The sequence below is a fragment of the Pygocentrus nattereri genome, chromosome 28 (assembly GCF_015220715.1).
Source record: "Pygocentrus nattereri isolate fPygNat1 chromosome 28, fPygNat1.pri, whole genome shotgun sequence".
In the NCBI taxonomy this organism is placed as follows: Eukaryota; Metazoa; Chordata; class Actinopteri; order Characiformes; family Serrasalmidae; genus Pygocentrus; species Pygocentrus nattereri.
The window spans coordinates 10,805,929-10,830,630 of NC_051238.1; the positions used below are offsets into that span (position 1 = coordinate 10,805,929).

Consider the following 24,702-nt stretch of genomic DNA (forward strand, 5'->3'; position numbering starts at 1 on the left):
GTAGAGGCTGAGAATAGCAGCAGAGCTTTGAAGCAGATCAGCTTCAGTATCATCTTTTCCAACAGGAACTGATGATTGTCTGTCATATTTAGTGTTTATGTGCAAGTTTATGCTGCACAGTCATAAATCTCTAGGCTGACCTGTACATTTGAACTGCCCCCCAGATCAGTCCACTGCTGGTTCGAGAGAGGCGAGCGGAGTCGTGTACCGTGTGGCTCCTGAGGCACAGCATCAGCCTGCCACGGAGACAGCAGCTCCATAAAGACCAGAGCACTCAGACCACACCCAGTAGTGAGTGCAGTGGAGAAACACGTGCGTAAATGAATGCATAAAGGAATACAGCACTTTTACGATCTCACAAAGAGCTTTACTCGGAACTCTGACTGACCTTAAACACGTCCACTCTGTGTGCACCCACCTGAAATTTGCCATCCAACAACTCATTTGCTGTGTTAGGTAGTTGATGCACATTTTGGCAAGTAGTCCAGCAAGACATGAATTGAACTGACGTAACATGATTAGTATTTATGAAGAGGCTTTGTTTATTTAATAGAGCAAATCCGGTGCAGTCAAATAAATAGAGCTTATAAACTAAGTATAATTAAAACACATTGACATTCAGTCAGGCGTCAGCATATACAGACTTTCTTGAAAGGTAGTTCCACTGATTTTTCAAAATTTCTGGTTGAGATGTAAACAAACTCATTCAGGTTGGTTTGATGTTAACTAGTCCATTTGTAGAGAAACTTACTGACTTAGATTTTTTTAAGTGGTGGTGATAGGAACCAGACATCCTGATGTCTACAGTGCAAATATAGCACGTTTATTTACTATCCAAGATCACCAGTGAACCTACGTATGCTTTTTTGAGTTTAATGTTTAATGAATATTTATGTACTGTTGATGGTATAATAGTGGTCAATCTGAAAAAATAAGTTTAATAAGATTTCTTTGAGGACAATTGTGCCTTAAAACAGCCTTCATGTATCATTCCACAATAAATTGATCTAAATAAATTGATTAAAATATATTTTAGATAAAAAATTTGACCACAAATCTATTGTGAAACAATGTTTCAGGCATCAGGCAATGTGTTCTCAAGCATTCCATGTAATAACTTTCCGTGAAGGAGGTTTTAGAGGCGTTAAACTTTTCAGGCGTCTGGTTCCCATCACCACCTCTATGAAAAGTTTTGACCTGGTAAGTTTCTCTGGAATGAAGGATTTTGTGCCAAACCAGTCTGAATGAGTTTTTTGACATGTTAACAGTGTAATTATGCAGAGATTGGTGGAGTTCCCCTTTACCTAAACATAAAATGCGACTGCAGTTAATGCTGAAGGTAGTACTCTTCCCAGCTTTACTGGACTGTTGGTCTTAACATTTTGGTCATAATATGAAACAGCACAGATTCAGATTACTGAAGAGAAGAGACAGAGGGGCGTCGTCAAAATACAGACTTGAATTTCAGTCTTGAACAGTTCTTCAGTTTTGAACATACATGTTTCTGATTTTTAGTACTGTATCGAAGTCGTTACACTCTTTAATGACTTTATGTAAAAGAGCATTTTGGTAGTGTTTAAATGCAGCAGCTGTTATTTTTGTTCAGGTTGTTTGTGCTGAAAGTCTTTTTATGACTATCTTGCTGCCCTTAGAACAAAGGCTGCGTCCCAATTGTGTACTGCACATTAAAACTATACAGTATATACTGCATACTAATCTTAACAGAATGAGCTCGACAGGTTAGTACAGGAAATATTAATATACCATACCATTCTTACTCAGTGTGACGAACCATTGCTACGACAACGCACATCATAGCAAGCTAGACTCTAAAGGCTTCCTAACAAATTAACGTGCGTTCACAAACAAATTTCTTACAGAAACCCAAACAAATGTAAACATTAGTAAGTATAACACATTTGGTTTTACAGAATATTTTACAAATTTGGGATGAACTCACATTTGCTCAGACGCCAGAAGCTCCACCCTTTCTGTTTCCCATTGGACTGTGGGACAATAGCGTCCATCATTACTATACCCCAAAATTGTCTGGTTCTAAGTATGCATTGTGGATTTTTGAGTATACTCAACTTTGACACCTGTGACTAAACTACATACTACATACTCAAACACTAGTTAGTGTTAGTGTTAAGTGTGCAGTTGGGACACGATAGTCATTTGCTAAAGTTTGAACACCCCCTTTAATCTGCATGTATTCTACAAGCAGCAAACTCCCCAAAATTTATTGCACAGTTACTGTTTATTTGTTGAATTTAACATATTTCTATAGTTGTTTTTCCTCCCGATATGTCGGTTCTGTTGTGGTTGTGTAAGCTGTAGGTAATGTTCAGCATACCTTTATGGCATATTTCATCACTCCTGCAGCTTGTTGTTGTGGTCACAGCCAACAATGTTATCTTGCTTGCACAATGGCCTGGGTTGACCTGGGTATCTTAATACACGTGTAAACCTTCCTCTTTTCTGAGTGTTTAAAAAGAGCCTATATGTTGGAAACATAGCTTTTCTTTGCTCTTTTTAAAAAATGTTAAAGTTTCCATTCAACTTTAACCGTTTCCTCTCTGGTCTGTGTACAAAAGCTAAACAGCAAACGCGGCTTATTTTGAATTCATTCACAGCCATGGACACATTTAAGTTTCAGCAGGTTTTATGAAGTAACAGCTTGTTTTATGTATTTTAGCTTGTGTTCTTTTTTTTTTTTTGAGTGAGACACAATGCAGGACATTTATGTGTAAAAGGTTGGGTGCCCTGGTGAAACGAAATGTGTTGATTTTCTGAGTGAAAGTGGGTTTAAATGACTCCTACAGGGAACTCAGTTCTGTTTAATTTTTTTATGAACAAAAGAATAATGTGTCCTGTGCAAAAGTTATGGCACATTTGTATGTATACTTTGTGTTATTTTTTTCTTCATCCTGTCTTCCGCTCAGTGAACGCTAGGATTGGCTCCATCCAGTTGCAAATGCCATATCTTAGTTTGTTTCCTACAGAAATCTGGAGAGGCCATGAGATTTTACTATAATTTTCTTGATTGTTATCCTGAGATCACAGGATAGTTAACTCATTACCAGAATATAACAGCTTTGTTGTCTTGAGATCACAAGATAGTTAACTTATTATCCCAAGATAACAACTTTTATCTTAAGATCACATTATAGTTAACTCATGATCACAAGACAATTGAGTCATTATTTCAAGATAACAACTTTGTTAGCTTGAGATCATAAGATAACTTTATCTCAAGATAGTTAATTTATCAGAAGATAAAAACTCTGTTATATAGAGATTACAAGATAATTCACTTTTTATTTCCAGACAACAACTTTATTATCTTGAGATCACAAGATCACAACTCATTATCTCAAGATAACCATTCAGAAAATTATATCTGCTTCATAGCCTCTCCAGACTTCCATAGTTCCCTGTAAAGGATCTTCTTCTTCTTCTTCTTTCGGCTGCTCCCTTTAGGGGTCGCCACAGCGGATCATCTGCCTCCATCTTGCCCATCATTGCCTCCTCTACTTTCACATCAACCATCTCCATGTCCACCTTCACTACATTATTAAACCTTCTCTGAGATCTACCTCTTCTCCTTCTACCCGGCAGCTCCATCTCCAACATTCTTTGACCAATATATCCACTATTCCTCCTCAACACATGTCCAAACCATCTCAACCTGGCCTCTCTGGCTTTATCTCCAAACTGCTCCACCTTCACTGTCCCTCTGATCTGCTCATTTCTAATCTTGTCCAGCCTTGTCACTCCCAACGAAAATCTCAGTATCTTCATCTCCGCCACCTCCAGCTCAGCCTCCTGTCTTTTAGACAGAGCCACAGTCTCCAAACCATACATCATAGCAGGACGCACTGCTGTCTTGTAAACCTTCCCTTTCACTCTTGCTGCTATCCTTCTGTCACACAGCAGCCCTGACACCCGTCTCCACCTACTCCATCCTGCCTGCACCCTCTTCTTCACCTCTTTTCTACACTGTCCATTTCTCTGGATGGTTGACCCAAGATATTTGAAGTCATCCACCTTTACGACCTCTACTACTTGCATCTTCACCTTTCCACCTGCCTCCCTCTCATTCACACACATGTATTCCGTCTTATCTCTACTGGCCTTCATTCCTCTCCTCTCCAGTGCAAACCTCCACATCTCCAGATTCTCTTCCACCTGCTCTCTACTCTCACCACAGATTACAATGTCATCTGCATACATCATGGTCCATGGAGCTTCCTGCCTGACCTCATCTGTCAACCTTTCCATCACCATTGCAAACAAGAAGGGGCTCAAAGCTGATCCCTGATGTAACCCTACCTTCACCTTGAAACCATTTGTCACTCCAGCTGCACACCTCACCACTGTCTCACTATCCTCATACATGTCCTGCACCACCCTAACATACTTTTCAGCTACACCTGACTTCCTCATACAGTACCACAGTTCCTGTCTTGGCACCCTATCATATGCCTTCTCTAGATCCACAAAGACACAATGCAGCTTCTTCTGACCTTCTCTGTACTTCTCCACCAAAACTCTCAACGCAAAAATTGCATCTGTGGTACTCTTTCTGGGCATAAACCAAACTGCGGCTCACTGATCTGAACCTCTCGCCTTAGCCTTGCTTCAACAACTCTTTCCCATGCCTTCATGGTGTGGCTCATCAACTTTATACCTCTGTAGTTACTGCAGCTCTGCACATCACCCTTGTTCTTAAAAATGGGGACCAATACACTGCTTCTCCACTCATCAGGCATCCTCTCACTCTCCAGGATTTTGTTAAACAACCTGGTTAAAAAGTCCACTGCCTTCTCTCCTAAACATCTCCATACCTCCACAGGTATGTCATCTGGACCAACTGCCTTTCCATTCTTCATCCTTTTTGAAGCTGCCCTCACTTCCACCTTACCAATTCTCTGCACTTCCTGATCCACTATCTCTCCACCCGTTGTCCTCCTCTCTCTCTCGTTTTCCTCATTCATTAGTTCTTCAAAGTACTCCTTCCATCTACTCAACACTCTCTGTTCACTCACTAGTACATTTCCCTCTCTATCCTTTATCAGCCTAACCTGCTGTACATCCTTTCCAGCTCTATCTCTCTGTTTAGCCAAATGATACAAGTCCTTTACTCCTTCTTTACTGTCCAGCCTCGCATACAGGTCATCATAGGCCTGAGCCTTTGCCACCATTCTTTTCGCTATGCGACTAGCCTCACAGTACTCCTGCCTACTTCCTTCATCTCTCTGGTTATCCCACTTTTTCTTAGCTGCCTTCTTCTTCTGAATACTCTCCTGGACTTCCTCATTCCACCACCAACTTTCCTTGTCTTCTTTCCTCTGACCAGACGAAACACCCAACACATTTTTGCCAGTTTCTCTCACCACCTTAGCTGTAGTTTCCCAGTCCTCAGGTAGCTCCTCACTGCCCCCAAGGGCCTGTTGCAATTTTTCCCTGAACTGCCTGCAACCATCCTCCTCCTTCAGCTTCCACCATCTAATCTTTGGCTCTGTCTTCACTCTCTTCCTCTTCTTTGTTTCTAACCTCATTCTACAGACAACCACCCTATGCTGCCTTGCTACACTTTCCCCTGGCACCACTTTACAATCTCCAATCTCCTTTAGGTGGCATCTCCTGCTAAGGATATAATCCACCTGTGTGCACCTCCCTCCACTCTTGTATGTCACCCTGTGTTATTCCCTCTTCTGAAAATACGTGTTCACCACAGCCATTTCCATTCTCTTTGCAAAATCTACAACCATCTGACCTTCCGCATTTCTGTCTTTCACACCATACATACCCAGCACCTCTTCATCCCCTCTGTTCCCTTCACCAACATGTCCATTGAAGTCTGCACCAATCACCAATCTCTCCTCTCTAGGGACACCATCTACCACTTCATCCATCTTACTCCAAAATTCCTCTTTCTCCTCTAACTGACAACCAACCTGTGGTGCATATGAACTGACCACATTCAAAATCACACCATCAACCTCCAACTTCAGGCTCATGATCCTGTCTGACACTCTCTTTACATCCAGAACACTTTTCCCAAGCTGTTCCTTTAGGATTATCCCTACTCCATTTCTCTTCCTCTCTACACCATGATAGAACAGTTTGAATCCACCTCCAATGTTCCTGGCCTTGCTTCCTTTCCATCTGGTCCCCTGGACACACAGAATATCTACCTTCCTTCTCTCCATCATGTCTGCAAGCTCTCTGCCTTTACCAGTCATTGTCCCTATGTTCAGAGTCCCTACTCTAACCTCCACACTCCTGCCTTTCCTTCTCTCTCACTGCCTTCTAACCCGCCTTAATCCTGTCCTCTTTGATGGTCTTCGACCTACAGTAGTCCAATTTCCACCGGCACCCTGCTGGTCAACAGCACCGGAGGCGGTCGTTATTTACCCGGGCCTCGACCGATCCGGTATGGCAATCATATTTGTGATCCGCATGATAGTTTTGTACACAAAGTACACCCCTAATGGCTGGTTTAGTTCCCTGTAGAGGATGTGTTGACTTATTTTAACAGAAAATGACCAAAGCATGTAATTTAATTGGGTGTTCAAACATCTGAATATGGCTGTATACTGGACAAAATGAAGAATAAACAGTCATCAGAAAATAGTCCTGAAAACAAATTTAATGTATATTTTGGTACATAAAATTAATTGAGGGGAAAAGTACAAGAAAAATGTAGAATATGTGATCTTTAGTGGACAAACACATACTACACCGATGTACTCTGAGAGAAAAGAGAACATTTTGAGGCTCTGAGCAGAGTCAGCTGGACTGAACTGGTGGTCTCTCTCTGTCCAGATCCACCCCAGTCAGGACATTATTCTAGTGGGTGGAATAATTCCGCTGCCGTTACAGGACGCCTTTTGTTCAGAATTGGCTAATGGGGCTTCTGCTTACAGTGCTGCTCTGGTTTAGACTGGCCACTTCATTCTAAAACGTCTCCTTTGTTAGCCCTTTGAAAAGCTTTCATGGACTGGACACACTCCATCATCATCATCTGGCATCAATGTGGAACTTCAAGTTCAATCCTGCAAATGAAAATGGATCAGTGTGTGCGTGTGCTGTATTAGTTCAGTGAGCTGAGAGGAGATTATGAATGAGCAGGATTGATGATACAGGCTGCAGCAGATTATTTCAATTAATTTACACGTGATTCACTTTGCTGCCTTACGGCTTGATTTAGAATCTCACCATAACCGTCCAGTGCACAATTAAACCTCTAATTCTGTCATGAATCAGTACAAGTTGGTGAAGTTTGATCCCTTTAGACTCCAAGTATTACACGTTGTATTTAATTTATTTAGTTTTTATTCAAAAGAAAATTTGTTCAAAAAATGAATCTGGGAGACCACCAAAACTGACCCCATCAGAAAAACAGTACTTACTGCTCTCATCTTTGAGAGAGAGGAGAAAATCAAGCACAGGTGTTTCTGTCCATCCTTCCACTGTGAGAAGACAACTCAGCGATATGAGTCTGAAAGGATGTGTAGCTGTCAAGAAGCTCTTACTGAGAAAAGGAAAATCTTCACAATAACTGTTCATCATATTCAAATGACAGTAAAAAATATCTTCTGCTCATGAACACAAATGTACTATGAATTGAAAGCCTAGAATTTGCACTTTCAACATAATTGTTCTGCAGTTATGTCATTGAATGAGCTATGAATGAGAAATAGAGCTAGAAACGGAGAAAAGGAAATAGATAAAAAAAAAAATTGTGAATCAAACAAAGAAGCTGCTGGTGGTCTCAAAACAATGAACTGACCACCCCAGAGACCATACTTCAACCTCATTAAATGTGTTTGGGATTACTTGAATTGTGTAAAGCCAAAATTGCAAGCAACGTCTAAGACTGAACATTGGATGTGTGGGAAAATATCCCTGTATATTTCTATAAGAAGCTGAAAGTGAATCTACTGAAAAGAATGGAAGCTGTAATAAAGGAAAAGAGTGAAATACTGAATAAATGTATATAAAAGTTAGTTGTTCAGGCTTCTTGGATGCATTTTGTTTGTAGCTCATGGCTGCTCCCATTGGAAATGAAATAAATGAAGGGTGGTCTCTGACTTTTGCACAGGACTCTACATGTTGAATATAAACATTTTTTTCCTGATTGACAAATGCAATCTGAGTGAAGCTCAGCTGATATGTATTTAGTTTTATATGTCGTGGATAAAATGTGTGTGTCTGTGTGTTTGTCTGTATATGTGTGTGTGTTTTTGTCTGTGTTTGTCTCTGTGTGTGTATCTGTGTGTTTGTTTTTGTGTGTGTGTGTGTTTGTGTGTATTTGTGTGTGTGAGAGTGTGTGCGCACTCAGTGTTGTTCTAATCTATAGGTCAGACGGTAGCAGGCTGTTGCTGAGTCATGGAGTGCCTGTGTGAGAGTGTGTGTGTTCATATATGCCTGTGTTGGGAGGAGACTGTACTCAGCACTGCTAATTGCAGTTATTTTGACATTTTGATATTTTGGTTATAAATTGTAAAAAGCCCTCAGTCATGTAGCTACTACTGTCAGTTGCTATTCTATTGAAATCTAGTTATGTAATAAATTACATAGTTACATAATTAATTACATGTACATTTGTTTCACATTCTTTATTTACATCACAGGTTTTTTTTTCATATAATCATTTTTTCATTTTTTTTCAATAATGGCAAAAATAATGAGGATTTTCTTTCTACACACTAAGACTGGATTCACAATAACTGTTCATCATATTCAAATGACAGTAAAATATATCTTCTGCTCATGAACACAAATGTACTATGAATTGAAAGCCTAGAATTTGCACTTTCAACATAATTGTTCTGCAGTTATGTCATTGAATGAGCTATGAATGAGAAATAATTAGTACTGAATTACATAATACATTTGCTGTTGCCTGCAGTGATTGCAGATTCTAAGGGTTAAAAGAAAACATTCTGCTCTCTTGAATGTAATGAATATGTTGTCAGTATTGATGAAACAAAATTAAAACGCTGGACAGAAACTAAAATTCAGAACAAACTTACGGTCTGTCTCAAAACCTAAAGATTTTTTTTATTAAAAAAAAAAAAACTAGACTATTTCCAAAAGTATTCGCTCGTCTTCCTTCACGCGCATGTGAAATTGCGTGAGATCCCATTCTTAATCCATAGGGTTTCATATGATGTTGGCCCACCCTTTGCAGCCATAACAGCTTCAACTCTTTTGGGAAGGCTTTCCACAAGGGTTAGGAGTCTATTTATGGGAATTTTTGACCATTCTTCAATTCATCCCAAAGGTGTTCTATCGGGTTGAGGTCAGGACTCTGTGCAGGCCAGTCAAGTTCTTCCACACCAAACTCGCTCATCCATGTCTTTATGGACCTTGCTCTGTGCACTGTTGGAACAGAAGGGGTCATCCTCAAACTGTTCCCGCAAAGTTGGGAGGATGAAATTGTCCAAAATCTCTTGGTCTGCTGAAGCATTGAGTTCCTTTCACTGGAACTAAGGGGCCGAGCCCAACTCCTGAAAAACAGCCCCACACTATAATCCCCCCTTTACACCACTGCATTTGACGCTTTGCATTGCGCTTGGTGATGTAAGGCTTGGATGCAGCTTCTCTGCAATGGAAACCCATTCCATGAAGTTCTCTACGCTGTTCTTGAGCTAATCTGAAGGCCACATGAAGTTTGGAGGTCTGTAGTGATTGACTCTGCAGAAAGTTGGTGACCTCTGCGCACTATGTGCCTCAGCATCTGCTGACCCCGCTCTGTCATTTTACGTGGCCGACCACTTCATAGCTGAGTTGCTGTCGTTCCCAATCGCTTCCACTTTGTTAGAATACCACTGACAGTTGACTGTGGAATATTTAATAGTGAGGAAATTTCATGACTGCACTTGTTGCACAGGTGGCGTCCAATCAGGGTACCATGCTGGAATTCTCTGAGCTCTTGACAGCGACCCACTCTTTCACTAATGTTTGTAGAAGAAGTCTGCAGGCCTAGGTGCTTGGTTTTATACACCTAAATTCAGTTATTTGAATGGGTGACTGAATACTTTTGGAAATATAGTGTGTGTATATGTATGTATGTGTATATATATATATACACATACACACACACACACATACACAGGACTGCGCTGATATATTCTACTCGTATGGAAATGATCAACACTGCTTGATTACCCGATTTTGATGCAGAGATGCGCAAAATGCATTATATGTGGCCTTTCATGGTTGATCGCCTGTGTGGCTCAAAGTCGTAATGATTAGTGATGAGTTATACAACCACGCTGCCTCTTTCTCTTTGCCTTTAAGGTGGGCTGAACCTCACAGTGACCTCACCTCGACATGTTTTTCGGATACAGTGTGTGGTTCGGATTAGAGTCATGATTGAAATTTTGGTCAGGATCCGGCTGAGGATCAAGGCTTGCAGTTTTAGAGGCCAGGGCTAAGCACAGCGCGTAGGAAGTTGGTCTGCCATTTTGAACAGGCTGAGTTTAAAGCTGTCGAAGTTTCTGTTTGCTTTAAACTTTTTACAGCCAGACCTGTTTACTGGCTCTCTGTAATGATCTTATGTATGTATAGGTTAGAGGAGCAGGTGGCACTGGAGGTGCACATGTAGGAGAGAGAGAGAGAGAGAGAGAGAGAGAGAGAGAGAGAGAGAGAACGAAAACGAAAACGTTTTAACTCTTAAAAATCTAAATATTTTTGTTTTGCTATCCAGTCAATTCACATTACATAATTATTTCAGTATAATTGCATAATTAACTAGAAAAGTGCATTTCTTGAAGACAATGCAGATTAAGTGCAAAACCTAAACAAGGTTGTTGTGGTATTCCAGGTGGTTGCTAGGGTGTTGCAAACATGTTGCTATGGTATCCCACATGGTTGCTACCATTTTGCTGAGTGCTTGATGTGGTATTACAGGTGGTTGCTAAGGTGTTGCTAGGTGGTTGCTTTGGTCTTTTGGTGGTTGCTAAGATGCTGCTAAGTGGTTGCTATGGTATCCCAAATGGTAGCTAGGATGTTGCTAGGTGGTTACTAGATGGTTGCTGTGCTGTCCCAGGTGGCTGCTAGGTGGTTGCTGTGGTGTTCCAGGTGGTTGCTAGGGTGTTGCTTCGTGGTTTCTGTGGTATCCCAGGTGGGAGAGAGCTTTAGAGTGGAAGAAAGAATGAGTGAGAGAAAGTAAGCAGCAAAAGGAAAAAGTAAAAGAGAGGAGGTGAGAGAAAGAAAAAGAATTTTAAAATAGTTGGATAAGAGAAACAGTGAGAAGAAGAAGAGAGATGAAAGTAGAAATAGAGAATGTAAGAGCGAGAAAGAGAGCATTAGGGTGAGTGGGAGAAAGAGACCATAAGAGTGAGAAAAAGTGAGAGAACAGGCGAGAGATGAAAATAAAAAAAAAGATGAACGTGAAAGAAATGGAAAGAGTTTTGAGACGAGTGTGAAAAAAGTATGAGAGAGAGAAAGAGCAAATGAGAGAGAGAGCTTTGCAGTGGGAGAAAAAAGACAGGAAAAGTAAGAAAAAGTAAAAGACAGGAAGAGAGAGAGAAAGAAGAATTTTAGAAATAGTTGGATAAGAGACAATGAGAGAGGCAAAGAAAGAGAAAAAGAAAGGAAGAGAGAGGGGAAGAGCGAGAAGAGAGAGCATTAAGTTGAGAGGGAGAGAGTGAGAGAATAGGCGAGCAAGATGAAAAAATGATGAGAGACAGAGTAAAAGAAAGAAATGAATGAGAGCTTTACAGTGAGTGGGGAGATGGTGAGAGAAAAAGAAAGGGAAATGGTGCGAGAGAGAGGAAGAAAGAGAGAGCAAGAGAAAGAGAGGAAAAAGTAAAAGAGTGAAATAAGGAGAGAAAAAGAGAGTGCTTTAGGGTGAGAGGGAAAAAAGAGACAGAGAGAGGAAGGATAAAAAGCTTACAGATAAAAGCTTAAAGAGAGAGAGAGAGAGAAGGCTGGAGAGATAAAAGTAAAACAAGACAAGATGAAAGAGAGAGTGAAAGAAATAGAGAGAGCAAGAGCTTTCAAGATAAGTGGAAAAAAGTGAGAGGAAGAAGAGTGAGAGTTTTAGAGTGGAGAGAAAAGACAGCAGGAGAGAAAGAGAGCGAGAGAGCTTTAGAGTGAGGGGGAAGTGATGGAGAGCAGTCGGTGAGAACTGAGTAAAAATCGTGCACTGTGTCTTTAAGAGTGCTGAGTGAAATGAGTGTGTGTGTTTGTCTCTGTGTGTGTGTGAGAGAGAGAGAGAGAGAGAGAGAGAGAGAGAGAGAGCTCCACTCACTCAGACACACTGAACTGGAGGCAGCGCGGCTCGTCTGGAGCTCATCCGCCCTGCAGCTCTTCACCACTGCTGCCACGGCAACACGCTCAACATGAGCCCACTCAGCTCCCTCTGAAGTTATGGAGCTGGACGACACGGCCGGGCTGGACGGCCACCATGGTGAGGGAAAACGTTTTGAACAACTTTTAACTGAGCTTACAAACACAGAGTCCAGCGCTCATCACCGCCTGGCTCTCAGCTCATCTCTGGAGTGTAGTAGTGGGTGATGTGTGCTGGATTGTGTGCTTGTGCCATCAGGTCTGTTAAAGAGATCAGTGCTGGTTGGCGAAGTTTACACTGTTGCTTTTTAAACGGGCACTTGGCTTCTTTTGTCTTTTGGGAGAAAAGTACCAGTTAGCTGCGTAGGACGCCTGTAATTACATCCTGAACTGTGCAGCCTTTTTCTTGCCTCACAACACTATATGTCTGTGTTCGGGATACGAGGACAAGAGTGGAAAAACTGCAGAGAATGTTTTCCAAAGCTACCGTTCCTTTAAGAGTGGGCCAAAACTTTGACACGTTCTCAATGTTCACTACATCTTACCAGAATTGTCTCAGGCGTAGATGCTGGCCTAATTTTCCTTATGCCTGAGACGTTTTCCAGTCTGTGCTTAAAAACTTTTGTAGACTTTTATTAAGATAATAACACAAGAAGCTCAGAGTGCACGTGAAGTTACAACAGCTCACTTACATATCTCCTTTATGGCACACTTTATATTTGTTTCATTTTTTTCAATATGTTAAATTCAGCTACGTTTGCGCACTAACATTTATAGTAAAATGCCATAGTTAAGTTCCTAGTAGAGGATGTATTAACTTTATTTCTCCTAGAAAATCAACAAAACATGTCATTTGACAGTTGCACCTGTATGTATATCAGTATTAAAGCCACAGTGATAAAACCTGTTAAATACTCAGGTAAAAGGAGGGAGCTGATTTAAAAATGGTGATGTAAAGATGAATTATAGCTGTTTTTTGTACATAAAGCCATAACAAATTTCAGAATTGCTAAATTTAGGATTTGTGCCCTTTAAATGAAGGGCCCAACTGGCTTATTAGACTGACCTTTCCTACACCGATGTACACTGAAAAGTACAAAAGAGAACATTTTGAAACTCCAAACACATCAGCCGGACCGCACTGGTGGTTTCTTGTTCAGTCCAGATCCGCCTCTGGCAGGCCACTGAGCAGTAATCTGTGTTTTTAATGGAATGTGTATTTCCTTCTCAACGTGACGGCTCATCCACATTGTTGCGTGCTGTAGCTGTGGAGCATGAATGGTTCTACCAGAGTTTTCATGACGTGCAGTGTTCAGAGATGAAACGCACTCCTTTCATCTGGACAGAAAGCACCGGCTCCTTTCTTTTAAGACAGAGTGAATCATGGCGGGCCTTTGTGTAACACTGTGATGCATGAAGGGTCGGGCTGGTGTGACAGTCATGAGGACAGAGTGACCAATGCTGAGCCCAATGCTGGCCGTTTTGAAGACAGTGAAACACTTTGAAACGTTCTTGGTTGGCTAAAGGAATTGTTTTCCCATACATTTTCCCCTCACCCCAGCATTTGTTGGTCGGCCAAGACTTGTTGAGTGTCTGAAATCTGATTGTTTTAGATCTGCATTGGAGCTACAAGGCTAATGTGGCTAAGAGGTCAAGGAAGCTTATGGGAACTTGTTAGCTTTGTGCAAACTGCATACCCAAAAAGGAAAAACTGAAACAAATTGAACGAATACAGCTTGTGTTGTAAATTTGCTTTCTTGCATCTTATAGTGCTGGTGGTGTCTCTGGAGTGGGATTTTCAAGTTTAGTGCTTTTGGGTGGATGGTTTAAATTTTTATGCTTGTTTGTTTTTGGTAGCTGATGAATGCTGAAGGAATAGCTAATGCAACTGCTAGGGAGCTGAATATCTTATTGTAGTTATATAATTGTAATCATCCTTACCAAAGAGAGAGTAAACTATTCCAAAGACAAACAACTCGTCAGATGAGGAGGGAAAAAGTTAGCGAAGTAGCTACCTGGTTATTTTGATTACTTTTCCTCAGTTTGGCTTCTTTTTTTCCTTCTCAAAGCTTTCTCTTGCATCAGTTTTATGCTGAATAAAAATAGAACTACTGTAGGTTTTTTTTTTTTTTAACAGTTTCAGTGACCGAGGTAAGGATTATAGTAATGCTAGCTTGGTTACAATTATTAACCTGTAGATAAGTGGCTGGGCTAACAGTAAAGATTGGTTGGCACCTCAGACATTCCCAGTGGTTATATGATGAATTTGCGTAAAGAATGCTGGGTTTTAGTAGTGATGAGAGAATGAAAATGAAAACAGTGTAAAATTAATAACGCTGTCAAACTGATGAGGCTGTGGGATAAATGTTGCGCTACAGCAAACTCAACCACTTAAAGGGCTATATTAGAAAATCTCAACAAATCTGACCCGAACTGGCCGCTGTTTATCCAAAACCTGCCAAAACTGCAACAGCAATGTAGGCACTGAATGGGTGGGTAGCGCTGTCGCCTCACAGCGAGGGGGGCCTGGGTTCGATTCCCTGGCCGGGTGACCGGGGTCCTCTCTGTGTGGAGTTTGCATGTTCTCCCTGTGTCTGCGTGGGTTTCCTCCGGGTTCCCCGGTTTCCTCCCACAGTCCAAAGACATGCAGTCAGGCCAATTGGACATGCTAAATTGCCCCTAGGTGTCAGTGACTGTCTGCGTCTGTCTGTCTGCCCTGCAATGGACTGGCGACCTGTCCAGAGTGTATCCTGCCTTCCGCCCGATGACCGCTGGGATAGGCTCCAGCAACCCTGAGGGAGAAGCGGCTTAGAAAATGGATGGATTAAACAATAGGCTATATTAGCTACAGATAATTGTAAAACCTCTTTAAATGTCCCCAGGAAGTAGGTTTTCAAAGCTGCCTATTTGCTTAAACTAGACACCAGAAATCTTTTCTTTTTGTGTGACTGCTGGCCCACAGATTGTTGTTGGAGAAAGGGGGTTAAAACGCACATTATGTTGTAGTGCATGCTGGGGACTGTAGTGCATCTCAGGGTGAAATGGGCTGATAGTAATAGAAAATTAAAATAATTTTGCGGGCTGAATAGGGTGGTGCAACAGGCCTGACTTGACCAGCACGCATGGAGTTTGACACCTGGGCGCTATGTAATGTGACAAATATCATATTACACTAGCTGCTTATCTAGTTTTCAGCACTATGATCTGATCATGATAAACATGGACACAAGTATGGATAAGATTGAAGATTCTAAGTTTCTATTGGTATGTGGTGTACCTTGGTCCATTTGTATAGATAACAGTATGTCATGATTTCTTTACATTTATCAGGCCTTTTGAAAGCATTGGGTTATCATAGTCATAATTTGCTTGCGCAGTAACAGCTTCAGTCCCTTCTCCTCCATTTGTCAGTTGTTTTGTCTCAAACGGCACAGGTGTTTATTGATGCTGGGTGCAGCATTTAAAGCTTAGTAAAGCCGCTGAAATCAAACACAACGAGAGAAGCGCACGGCTCGCTGGGTTTTTTCATCTGCGTGCTTCATGAGAGGTGCAAGAGGCTGCCTGCGCGTAAAAAATGTTTTGGTTGACTGAATATTTAATGAAATGTGCTTTTTTTTGCCCGCGCGAATGCTTGAGAAGTGTTGGCATTTAGTTCTCCTTTGAGAGAGGACTCTGTGAACTGGAGTGAACGCTGGAGCACCTTCTGTTTCGTACAGAACGCATGCAGAAAACAAAACTGTTTTTATCAGTATGAAGCCTAAACGTTTGCCGGGAACACTTTCTTGTTTTGTCTGCGTGATAGGGAGCCGCATAGGCCATGAATATGTAGCAATGATGAGATGTTGAAAGCGACTTATTTTGCTGAATCTCCACAGAGGATTATAGGCCCAGACATGGGGCTTCATCTTGACAATCTAAGACAAGAACATAATCCTGATGACATATCAAGATGAGTGTAATCTTCTTTAATGTAATATCAGCGCATACATTGCTTATGCCCTCTGTACCGCACCTTATGGTTCTGCTGCCCTCCTCATATGGTGCTTAGGACCCCTTTAATTTAGTAAAGCAGGAAGTACCAGCTGCTCCTCAGTGTGAACATTCAATGGAGGCATTTTAGGCTATAATACTCTTTGCCTGGTTCAGTTCAGTGTACTTATATAGAGCTTATAACAACAGCCACTATACCAAAGAATCTTTCCAGAAATATGCAGCCCCCTAATGAGTGATAGGAAAAGAAGAACCCTTTATAGGCAGGTCTGTCCACTCTATGGCTGTTTAGGCAATGCCTCCCCCGGCAGTCATTTCCAGTCAGACCAGGGGCTGTATTACAGAAATTTCCTAGTCCTAAACTGAGATCTGACGTCAAGATAGGAATTTTCACCAATTCATATTGTCTAAGAAGCAAATCTGATCTTAATTTAGGAATTGTATCATATCTCACAACATCTTATTGTAGGTTAGGAAATTCTTTGACAATACGCACGCAGCTGAAACAGCTGCTAATGAAAGTGAACTGAACTGAACTGCCGTCACAGTTGCCTAGAAACAATTCTCATTCTCTTTTTAATACAACAGCTAGTGGGAGAAACGGCATCTTAAATCTTAGTTTCTCCTAACGTTAGGAAAGTACTTAGGAAACATGATCAAGTTGGGACGCTTCTGTAATACAGTTTTCTTAACCGGAGTAAGGATGAGATCTTAACTGAAGTTGTTGTGGTGCAATGTTTCTGTAATATTCCTGTAGACTCCTGTCTTTAGGGCAAAACGAGGGCACCTTTTTGTAAGGACACATAGGAAGTGGGGGTGCCGAGGGGCCTGCAGCATTCCATTTGATGTGTCAGTTACATGTGTATATTGTTGTCTCTCGCCCAAATGTAAAGGACAACGGGCAATTTCAAATTTTATGGAGATACAAGGATTTGTTCCGACAATAGTGATATATATATAGTTGCTTAACATGGCCAAGAACCACCAACTTTGACATGAAAGAGACGTTTGACTGACATGCAATAGATAACTTACCACAGACCAGTGTTTTAGCATGATGTGTAGGCGAAGGCGAGATTCGAAGCAGGGCTGCAACCAAAACAAAGCAGCAGGAAGCAGCTGTGTTAGTGAGCTTGCATAGATATCTCACTTATGCTAGTAACACTAGTGAGTATAAAATTAAAATGTACAATCATATTGACCAATAATGTCAGTTATCTCAATTTTTAGTCCATTAAAATCAGTATTGGCCACAAAATGTTCACTTTTTAGATGGATCAGGGCCTTATAAATATCTGTGAAAACATGGTAGGTTTGCAGTGCAAACTGAATGATCCAAAATAGGGGTGGGAATCTTACACCTCGCAATTTGATTCGATTACGATTCAGAGGGCCGCGATGCAATTATAAAACAATTATTGATGCATCTTTTTTTTCTATAAAGGATTTGTTTTTTCTCACTGTGTCAGGACTTGGTACTTTTGAAGCAAAGTATTTGTAATGATCCATAATGAATTTGCTTCCAATATCTTTTATTAATAAATCAAATGGAAGTGACGTGGCAAGTGAACTGGAAGGCTCTCATTCACTGCTTTTGTTTGGAGCACATGAGACGCTGCTGCCACTCATCTGTGATAAAATGCGCAGTTATGGTGAAATAAATCCTGAGTCAGTGAGTGTCCAGCTAAGTGTCCAGTGTCCAACCAAAGTTAGTCTGTGTTTTCATTTATATTTTTACCCTAACTAATAGTAGGACATTCGCACATACTGGACATAAATGTTGTCGCTCCCAGTGTGGTCGGATTTTTGTTGAAAGGACGAAATGGCTTTTCTTAACATTTGGGTTGTGACTCCTGACCTTACCTAGCTTTTAATGCAGAGACTGTCGGTCCGATGTGTCGCTCATCCAGTTATGTTTTTGTTATGTGCCGCCACAAACTGTCAGGGCGCTGCACTTCCAAATTCCGCCTTATGTGTTCCATCAACATTATGTTAGAAATGAAAGATTTAGAAAACCGAATCTTGACATTTGAGAATCAATTCAGAATCGTTCACGTCCGCATCGCGATGCATCTGAGAATCGATTTTTTTTCCCACACCCCTTTTCCGGAAATATTTTAGAGTTTCATGCAGGGATTGACAGTCAAGCTAATGTTTAGTTAACTACACATTGTAAGATACAAGCAGTTTGTGATTTTCTCTGCAGTCTGAAAGCAGCCAGATGCACCACTTTTTGAACAACTGCCTTAAAAGTGGTCTAACAGGTCTGGAGGGCAGGTGGAACAAAGGTAGGAGCACATCAGCATTGTATTAATCTACCAGTCTGCAGTGCAGCCTATCATTATGAAACACTATCCAGCCTCTTATAAGTGGCTGTATGAAGCTCTTTGTGAAAAGGTGCTCTTTAGAAGTGCGGCATGAGGTTAAAGGGATCTTTTAGCCTGTTCCACTACTGTGTTGCAGTTGGTATAACTTACTGCAACTCTGGCAGTTTTGCAGTTGTGGAATGAAAGTTCAAGACTCACTTTTAGAATATGAACAGCATCTACACTGTTAGAAGAAGAAAAAACACTGGGCAAAAACAATGTTTTTCTTTCAAAAGCATTTGGCAGTTACCGTAAAATGTACAATGCTGTGCAAAGTCACAGAGCACCCCTCATTTATTTAGCAGTATTTATCAAACAGTCAAAATGGCACTAGTTATTCATTGTTCAGGAGATATTTTGAAGAGATGCAAAAGGAAGAGTGAAATCAAGTTCCACTCTTGCTTCAATTCTGGAAAAAAAAATATCCACAGGTTTTCCCTCCAAGATGATGGTGTTCAGAGTCCAAACCTCAACATGATTCAGTGTGATTACTTGGATTGTGAGAAGCAGTAAACACAAGCAACTTCTAAGACTGAACTTTGGACATGTGGAAAAATAACCCTGCAGATTTCTTTGAAAAACATGAAAGCAGTCTCATCAAAGAATGGAAGCTGTAAGCGTGGACGCACTAAACACTGAAAAATATAATATTATATTTAGTTGTTGAGGATTTTGTTGGAGCGTCTGTTAAATATATGTTTTCTCAATTTTTTCCTGATGCTGAAAAATGAAAAACTTGTTTTTTCATAGCCACTTTGCTGGGGTGATCTCTGGCTTTTGTACACTACTATAAACTTATTTTAGCTTGATTAAATCTGGCAATAAACTGCATTCCCTGAGAATTTCCCTGGCATTGATGTAAATCATAAAGATAAAATTTGATAAAGAATTTGACTCTCAAACCTTCCACTCTCTTCGCACATCAACATGTGAGTTTAACCCACAACTCTGGCTAACTTGAAAAAACTCATGGGATAGTTGTTAATTAGTTGTGGGCAAGCTTATGGCTTTTACTCTTTTAAAGGGCAGCAGACTGGAATGTATACATTCCTCTGTTTGAAAATGTGTCATCTCGACCTTTGTGTGGCTTCAATGAATTAAAGAGTTGGCGATGTATGCAAAATGATGCAAAACAATGCTGCTTTCTTGCAGGACCTACATTTTAGACATACAATAGAACGCCCCAACTAGACAAGACAAAACAATTCATGAACAGTAAGAATCATTCTTGACATTCCTTCCTTTAAAACGGCCTGTATAAATTCATTGTGATGCCATGTCTTATCCGTATTTGGCTTTGAAAGCTTCCAGATCAAGGCTTAGTTGTATATGTGTGTCTCCGTGGCGGCAGGCTGGGCTGGTTGCCACATGCTGCATTTACAGCATTATTTCTTTCACCACTGCTGGGTCTGATCTCTCTTTGTTTGGAATATTGACCCTTTGCACTTTATTTTGTACATTCACAGTGTATTCCTGAAAGTTCTGGTGCATTGCTATTGATTTCTAGAAAACTACAACCTCTGCTCATCAACCACAGTAAAACTAAGGTGGTTCTGTGAGCTCAGGCTCATCACCCAAAGGACAAAGGCAGGATCATGCAGTCCGACCTCATGTTGGAGTCCTGTGTGCATTAACTCACTAATACCTGGGTTCTGTGGGTGCCTAATGGATATGGGGAGCACACTTGTGTATGTGTGTTAGGGGTTGGATGGCGGTAAGGTTTCCAAGACTTTTTCTTTTTACTACCATTTTTCCTTGAATTTTAGCAAATTCCCTGCATTGTGGCTTATACAAACTCCAGTATTGCAGGGAAAAATGGCCCAGCTCATGGCCTAGTCAAAGTCTGCTGTCACAATGCAAAGTCCACGGCTCACAGGCTAGTCAGACTCCGCTGTTGTGGTGTGAAGTTTGTGACTAGTGGCCTAGTCAAACTCCATTTTTGTAGAGCAAGTTTCACAGCTCGTGGCCCAGTCAAACTTTGCTACTGCCTGGAAAAATGATCTGGCTTCTGGCCTAGTCCAACTCCACTGTCACAGTCCCCAGCTCATAGGCTAGTCAAACCCCAGTGTTGTGATACAAAGTCCCTGGCTCAAGGTCTTGTCAAACTGAAGAAAAGTCACCAGCTTGTGGCCCACTTAAACTCCGCTACTGCAGTGAAAAAGGACCTGGCTCGCAGCCTATGCTAACTCCACTATTGCCGGGAAAAATTAACCCGGCTTGCAGCCTAGTCAAACCCTTCTGTCGTGGTGAGAAGTCCTGAAAAGGGACCTTCCTCGTCAGTATACTCGTCGAGCCTACCTAACAACCTAGTCCAACTCCACTACTGCGGTGAAAAATGACCCACTTCATGGTCATACTCTGCCAAATAAAGCAAAAAAGTCCCCTCATGATTTAAAATGATTCATTTTCATACAAAATCTTAGCAAAAAATCTAAAACACTAAATAGCCATCTAGCCTTAGCTAATAACTACACTGCTTTCCCTAGCTATCTAGCATATTTCCATAACTTTAGCTGAAGTAGAATTACATAGAATGTATTAGAGAGAAAGAACTTCATTCACCAACCCTGCCATCATCATTTAAGTGTGCTGTATATTTGTATGTATACTTGTGCGTACATCTGGCCTTCAGCAGCTTGTTAGCATGGTATGCAGTATCAAATCTAACAGCGAAGAGGCTTCTTCATTGCTCTTGTTAAGTGACAGCTTTGTTTTAGGGCAGGCCGATGGAGCATAAGTGTTTATTTGCTTCCCTCTAATAAATGTTAGACTGAACATGCTCCACTTGCTCCATTGTTTAGACACTTATGCATTTTCCATATCTTATAAAAATGCATACTGTAGTGTTTTCCTTCACATAAGTGACGCGTGGGCCCTCCTGGACCGGCCGGCCTGTGACATTTGAAGCTGGAATTCCTTTGTGAGGAACCCGAGTCCAGCTGCCTGTTGTATGGCGGACCGGTTTGCTGACCTCATGTGCTGCACACAAGTGTCTTTGTGTGGGAAACAGCAGCTGTCCAAATCCCTAAGCTCAATCCTCTCTCTGTTCCGGAGGACGCAGAGCAGGATGTTGAGGCTAGCGCAGTACGAGTGGTCACGTTCACAGCCTAGCCTGCCTGTGATCTCTTCATCAGCCTCTTCGTGAGCCCTAAAGTGAAAAGACGTCTGCGGAGCGCTGTTTATCACTCTCTCTAGCCACTCTGCAGACTGCTAACCTTTACATATGGAGGATGTTATGCTCTATTACTGTATTCTTGTACAAACATATATACTGTATATAAAATATAAAGTATTTTATTAAAATATGTTGTTATTTCTTGTCATTGTCATGAATATTTATTGATAGTCTTTTTTAGCCTATTTGGTGTGTTGGGGTTGTTTTACATAGTAAACCTTTAATGCAACTTTAGTTTCATGCAACTTGTAAAACAAAATGTAAAGCCTCCTACAACTCAGTCCCAACAGTTGCAACTGTCTAAACATTTTAAAGCACTTTTTAAACTTTTCATTTCCTTTGACAAAAAACAACAAAGATTTTCTCTTGCAATAATGTTTTTGTATTTATTTGTAACCAGTTAGGTTAAATGGCTAGCTAGCTTTGCTTGTTCTGCTTTGTTAGCCTGCTGTATCAGGATCTGTGAAGCTAGGATTATCAATTTGTTCCTATCTTATATGATTAAATGATACAAAGATGCAAATATAGGCTAAATATCAGTCGCCTTCGACTGCTAAACATGAAATCTCAGTGTTCTTTGTAGGGCCTGAGGTGGGACCAGGTAATCCTGATCTTGATCTAGCCTGAGCACTCTGTCTTGCGTCTCTGTCCAAACCCCTGAATTGCTAGACCCACCTTAATGTTGCAAGGAAGTGCGATGCCCAGGGCTTTTATCACTGTGGAAACTTTGTTTTGGCTGTCAGCCTTGCTGCATTAGACTGATGTATGGTTCTAATTCTGGCTTGTCATGTGAAACAGATGTCACCTTTCCTTGCTTCCAAAAGAGTCACTTGATGTTATTTGCAGTGTCAGGTTTTACAGTATAAATGATAGTGTGATAATTTAGCAGTGATGAGTGGCAAACTGCATAGCTTGGGAATACATTAAAGCTGTTTTATTTGGTTTATAATAATATATTATTACATATACATTTTTATATCATAGAGCTGTGTATTCTTCCAACAGTATGATTGGAAAGATGTGAAGTGACAGTCATCTGTTGTTATTGATTGATTTGAATGATTTTCAGTTTGATATGTTGTGAAGCAATGGCATTTTGGTAATATGTTTGTGAAGGTATTATGCAATATGCAATGTATCTGTCTGTCTGTCTGTCTGTCTGTCTGTCTGTCTGTCTGTCAGTCTGTCTTTCTGTACTGTTCTGGTTGTAATAGTGAAGTCCTGTTTAAACAGTGCTGGTCTAGCTGTAATGGTGAAGGTCTGTTTAAACAGTACTGGTCTAGCTGTAATGGTGAAGGTTCATTTAAACAGTACTGGTCTAGCTGTAGTGGTGAAGGTCTGTTTAAACAGTACTGGTCTAGCTGTAGTGGTGAAGGTCTGTTTAAACAGTACTGGTCTAGCTGTAGTGGTGAAGGTCTGTTTAAACAGTACTGGTCTAGCTGCAGTGGTGAAGGTCTGTTTAAACAGTACTGGTCTAGCTGTAGTGGTGAAGGTCTGTTTAAACAGTACTGGTCTAGTTGTAATAGTGAAGGTTCATTTAAACAGTACTGGTCTAGCTGTAGTGGTGAAGGTCTGTTTAAACAGTACTGGTCTAGTTGTAATGGTGAAGGTCCGTTTAAACAGTACTGGTCTAGTTGTAATGGTGAAGGTCCGTTTAAACAGTACTGGTCTAGCTGTAGTGGTGAAGGTCTGTTTAAACAGTACTGGTCTAGTTGTAGTGGTGAAGGTCCGTTTAAACAGTACTGGTCTAGTTGTAGTGGTGAAGGTCCGTTTAAACAGTACTGGGCTAGCTGTAGTGGTGAAGGTCCGTTTAAACAGTACTGGTCTAGTTGTAGTGGTGAAGGTCCGTTTAAACAGTACTGGTCTAGTTGTAATAGTGAACGTCCATTTAAACAGTACTGGTCTAGCTGTAGTGGTGAAGGTCCGTTTAAACAGTACTGGTCTAGCTGTAGTGGTGAAGGTCCATTTAAACAATACTGGTCTAGTTGTAATAGTGAACGTCCATTTAAACAGTACTGGTCTAGCTGTAGTGGTGAAGGTCTGTTTAAACAGTACTGGTCTAGCTGTAATAGTGAACGTCCATTTAAACAGTACTGGTCTAGCTGTAGTGGTGAAGGTCCATTTAAACAATACTGGTCTAGTTGTAATAGTGAACGTCCATTTAAACAGTACTGGTCTAGCTGTAGTGGTGAAGGTCTGTTTAAACAGTACTGGTCTAGCTGTAATAGTGAACGTCCGTTTAAACAGTACTGGTCTAGCTGTAGTGGTGAAGGTCCGTTTAAACAGTACTGGTCTAGCTGTAGTGGTGAACGTCCATTTAAACAGTACTGGTCTAGCTGTAGTGGTGAAGGTCCGTTTAAACAGTACTGGTCTAGTTGTAGTGGTGAAGGTCCGTTTAAACAGTACTGGTCTAGCTGTAGTGGTGAAGGTCCGTTTAAACAGTACTGGTCTAGTTGTAGTGGTGAAGGTCCGTTTAAACAGTACTGGTCTAGCTGTAGTGGTGAAGGTCCGTTTAAACAGTACTGGTCTAGCTGTAGTGGTGAAGGTCTGTTTAAACAGTACTGGTCTAGTTGTAGTGGTGAAGGTCCGTTTAAACAGTACTGGTCTAGCTGTAGTGGTGAAGGTCCATTTAAACAATACTGGTCTAGTTGTAATAGTGAACGTCCATTTAAACAGTACTGGTCTAGCTGTAGTGGTGAAGGTCCGTTTAAACAGTACTGGTCTAGCTGTAGTGGTGAAGGTCCGTTTAAACAGTACTGGTCTAGCTGTAGTGGTGAAGGTCCGTTTAAACAGTACTGGTCTAGCTGTAGTGGTGAAGGTCCATTTAAACAATACTGGTCTAGTTGTAATAGTGAACGT

At 41.0% G+C, this 24,702-nt stretch overlaps 1 protein-coding gene across 2 annotated transcripts in view; it reads left to right on the forward strand.

The window, feature by feature from the left end:
• Positions 1-24,702, forward strand: part of dab2ipa (DAB2 interacting protein a) — a 193,684-nt gene that overhangs the window by 4,247 nt on the left and 164,735 nt on the right. The window contains exon 3 of one of the 2 annotated variants that reach the window (XM_017716095.2): positions 165-312. In XM_017716095.2, coding sequence (XP_017571584.1) covers positions 165-312 — 148 coding nt within the window. Of the gene's footprint in view, positions 1-164; positions 313-12,301; positions 12,434-24,702 lie in introns of those variants that run through there. The other variant, XM_017716098.2, reaches the window with a different exon arrangement.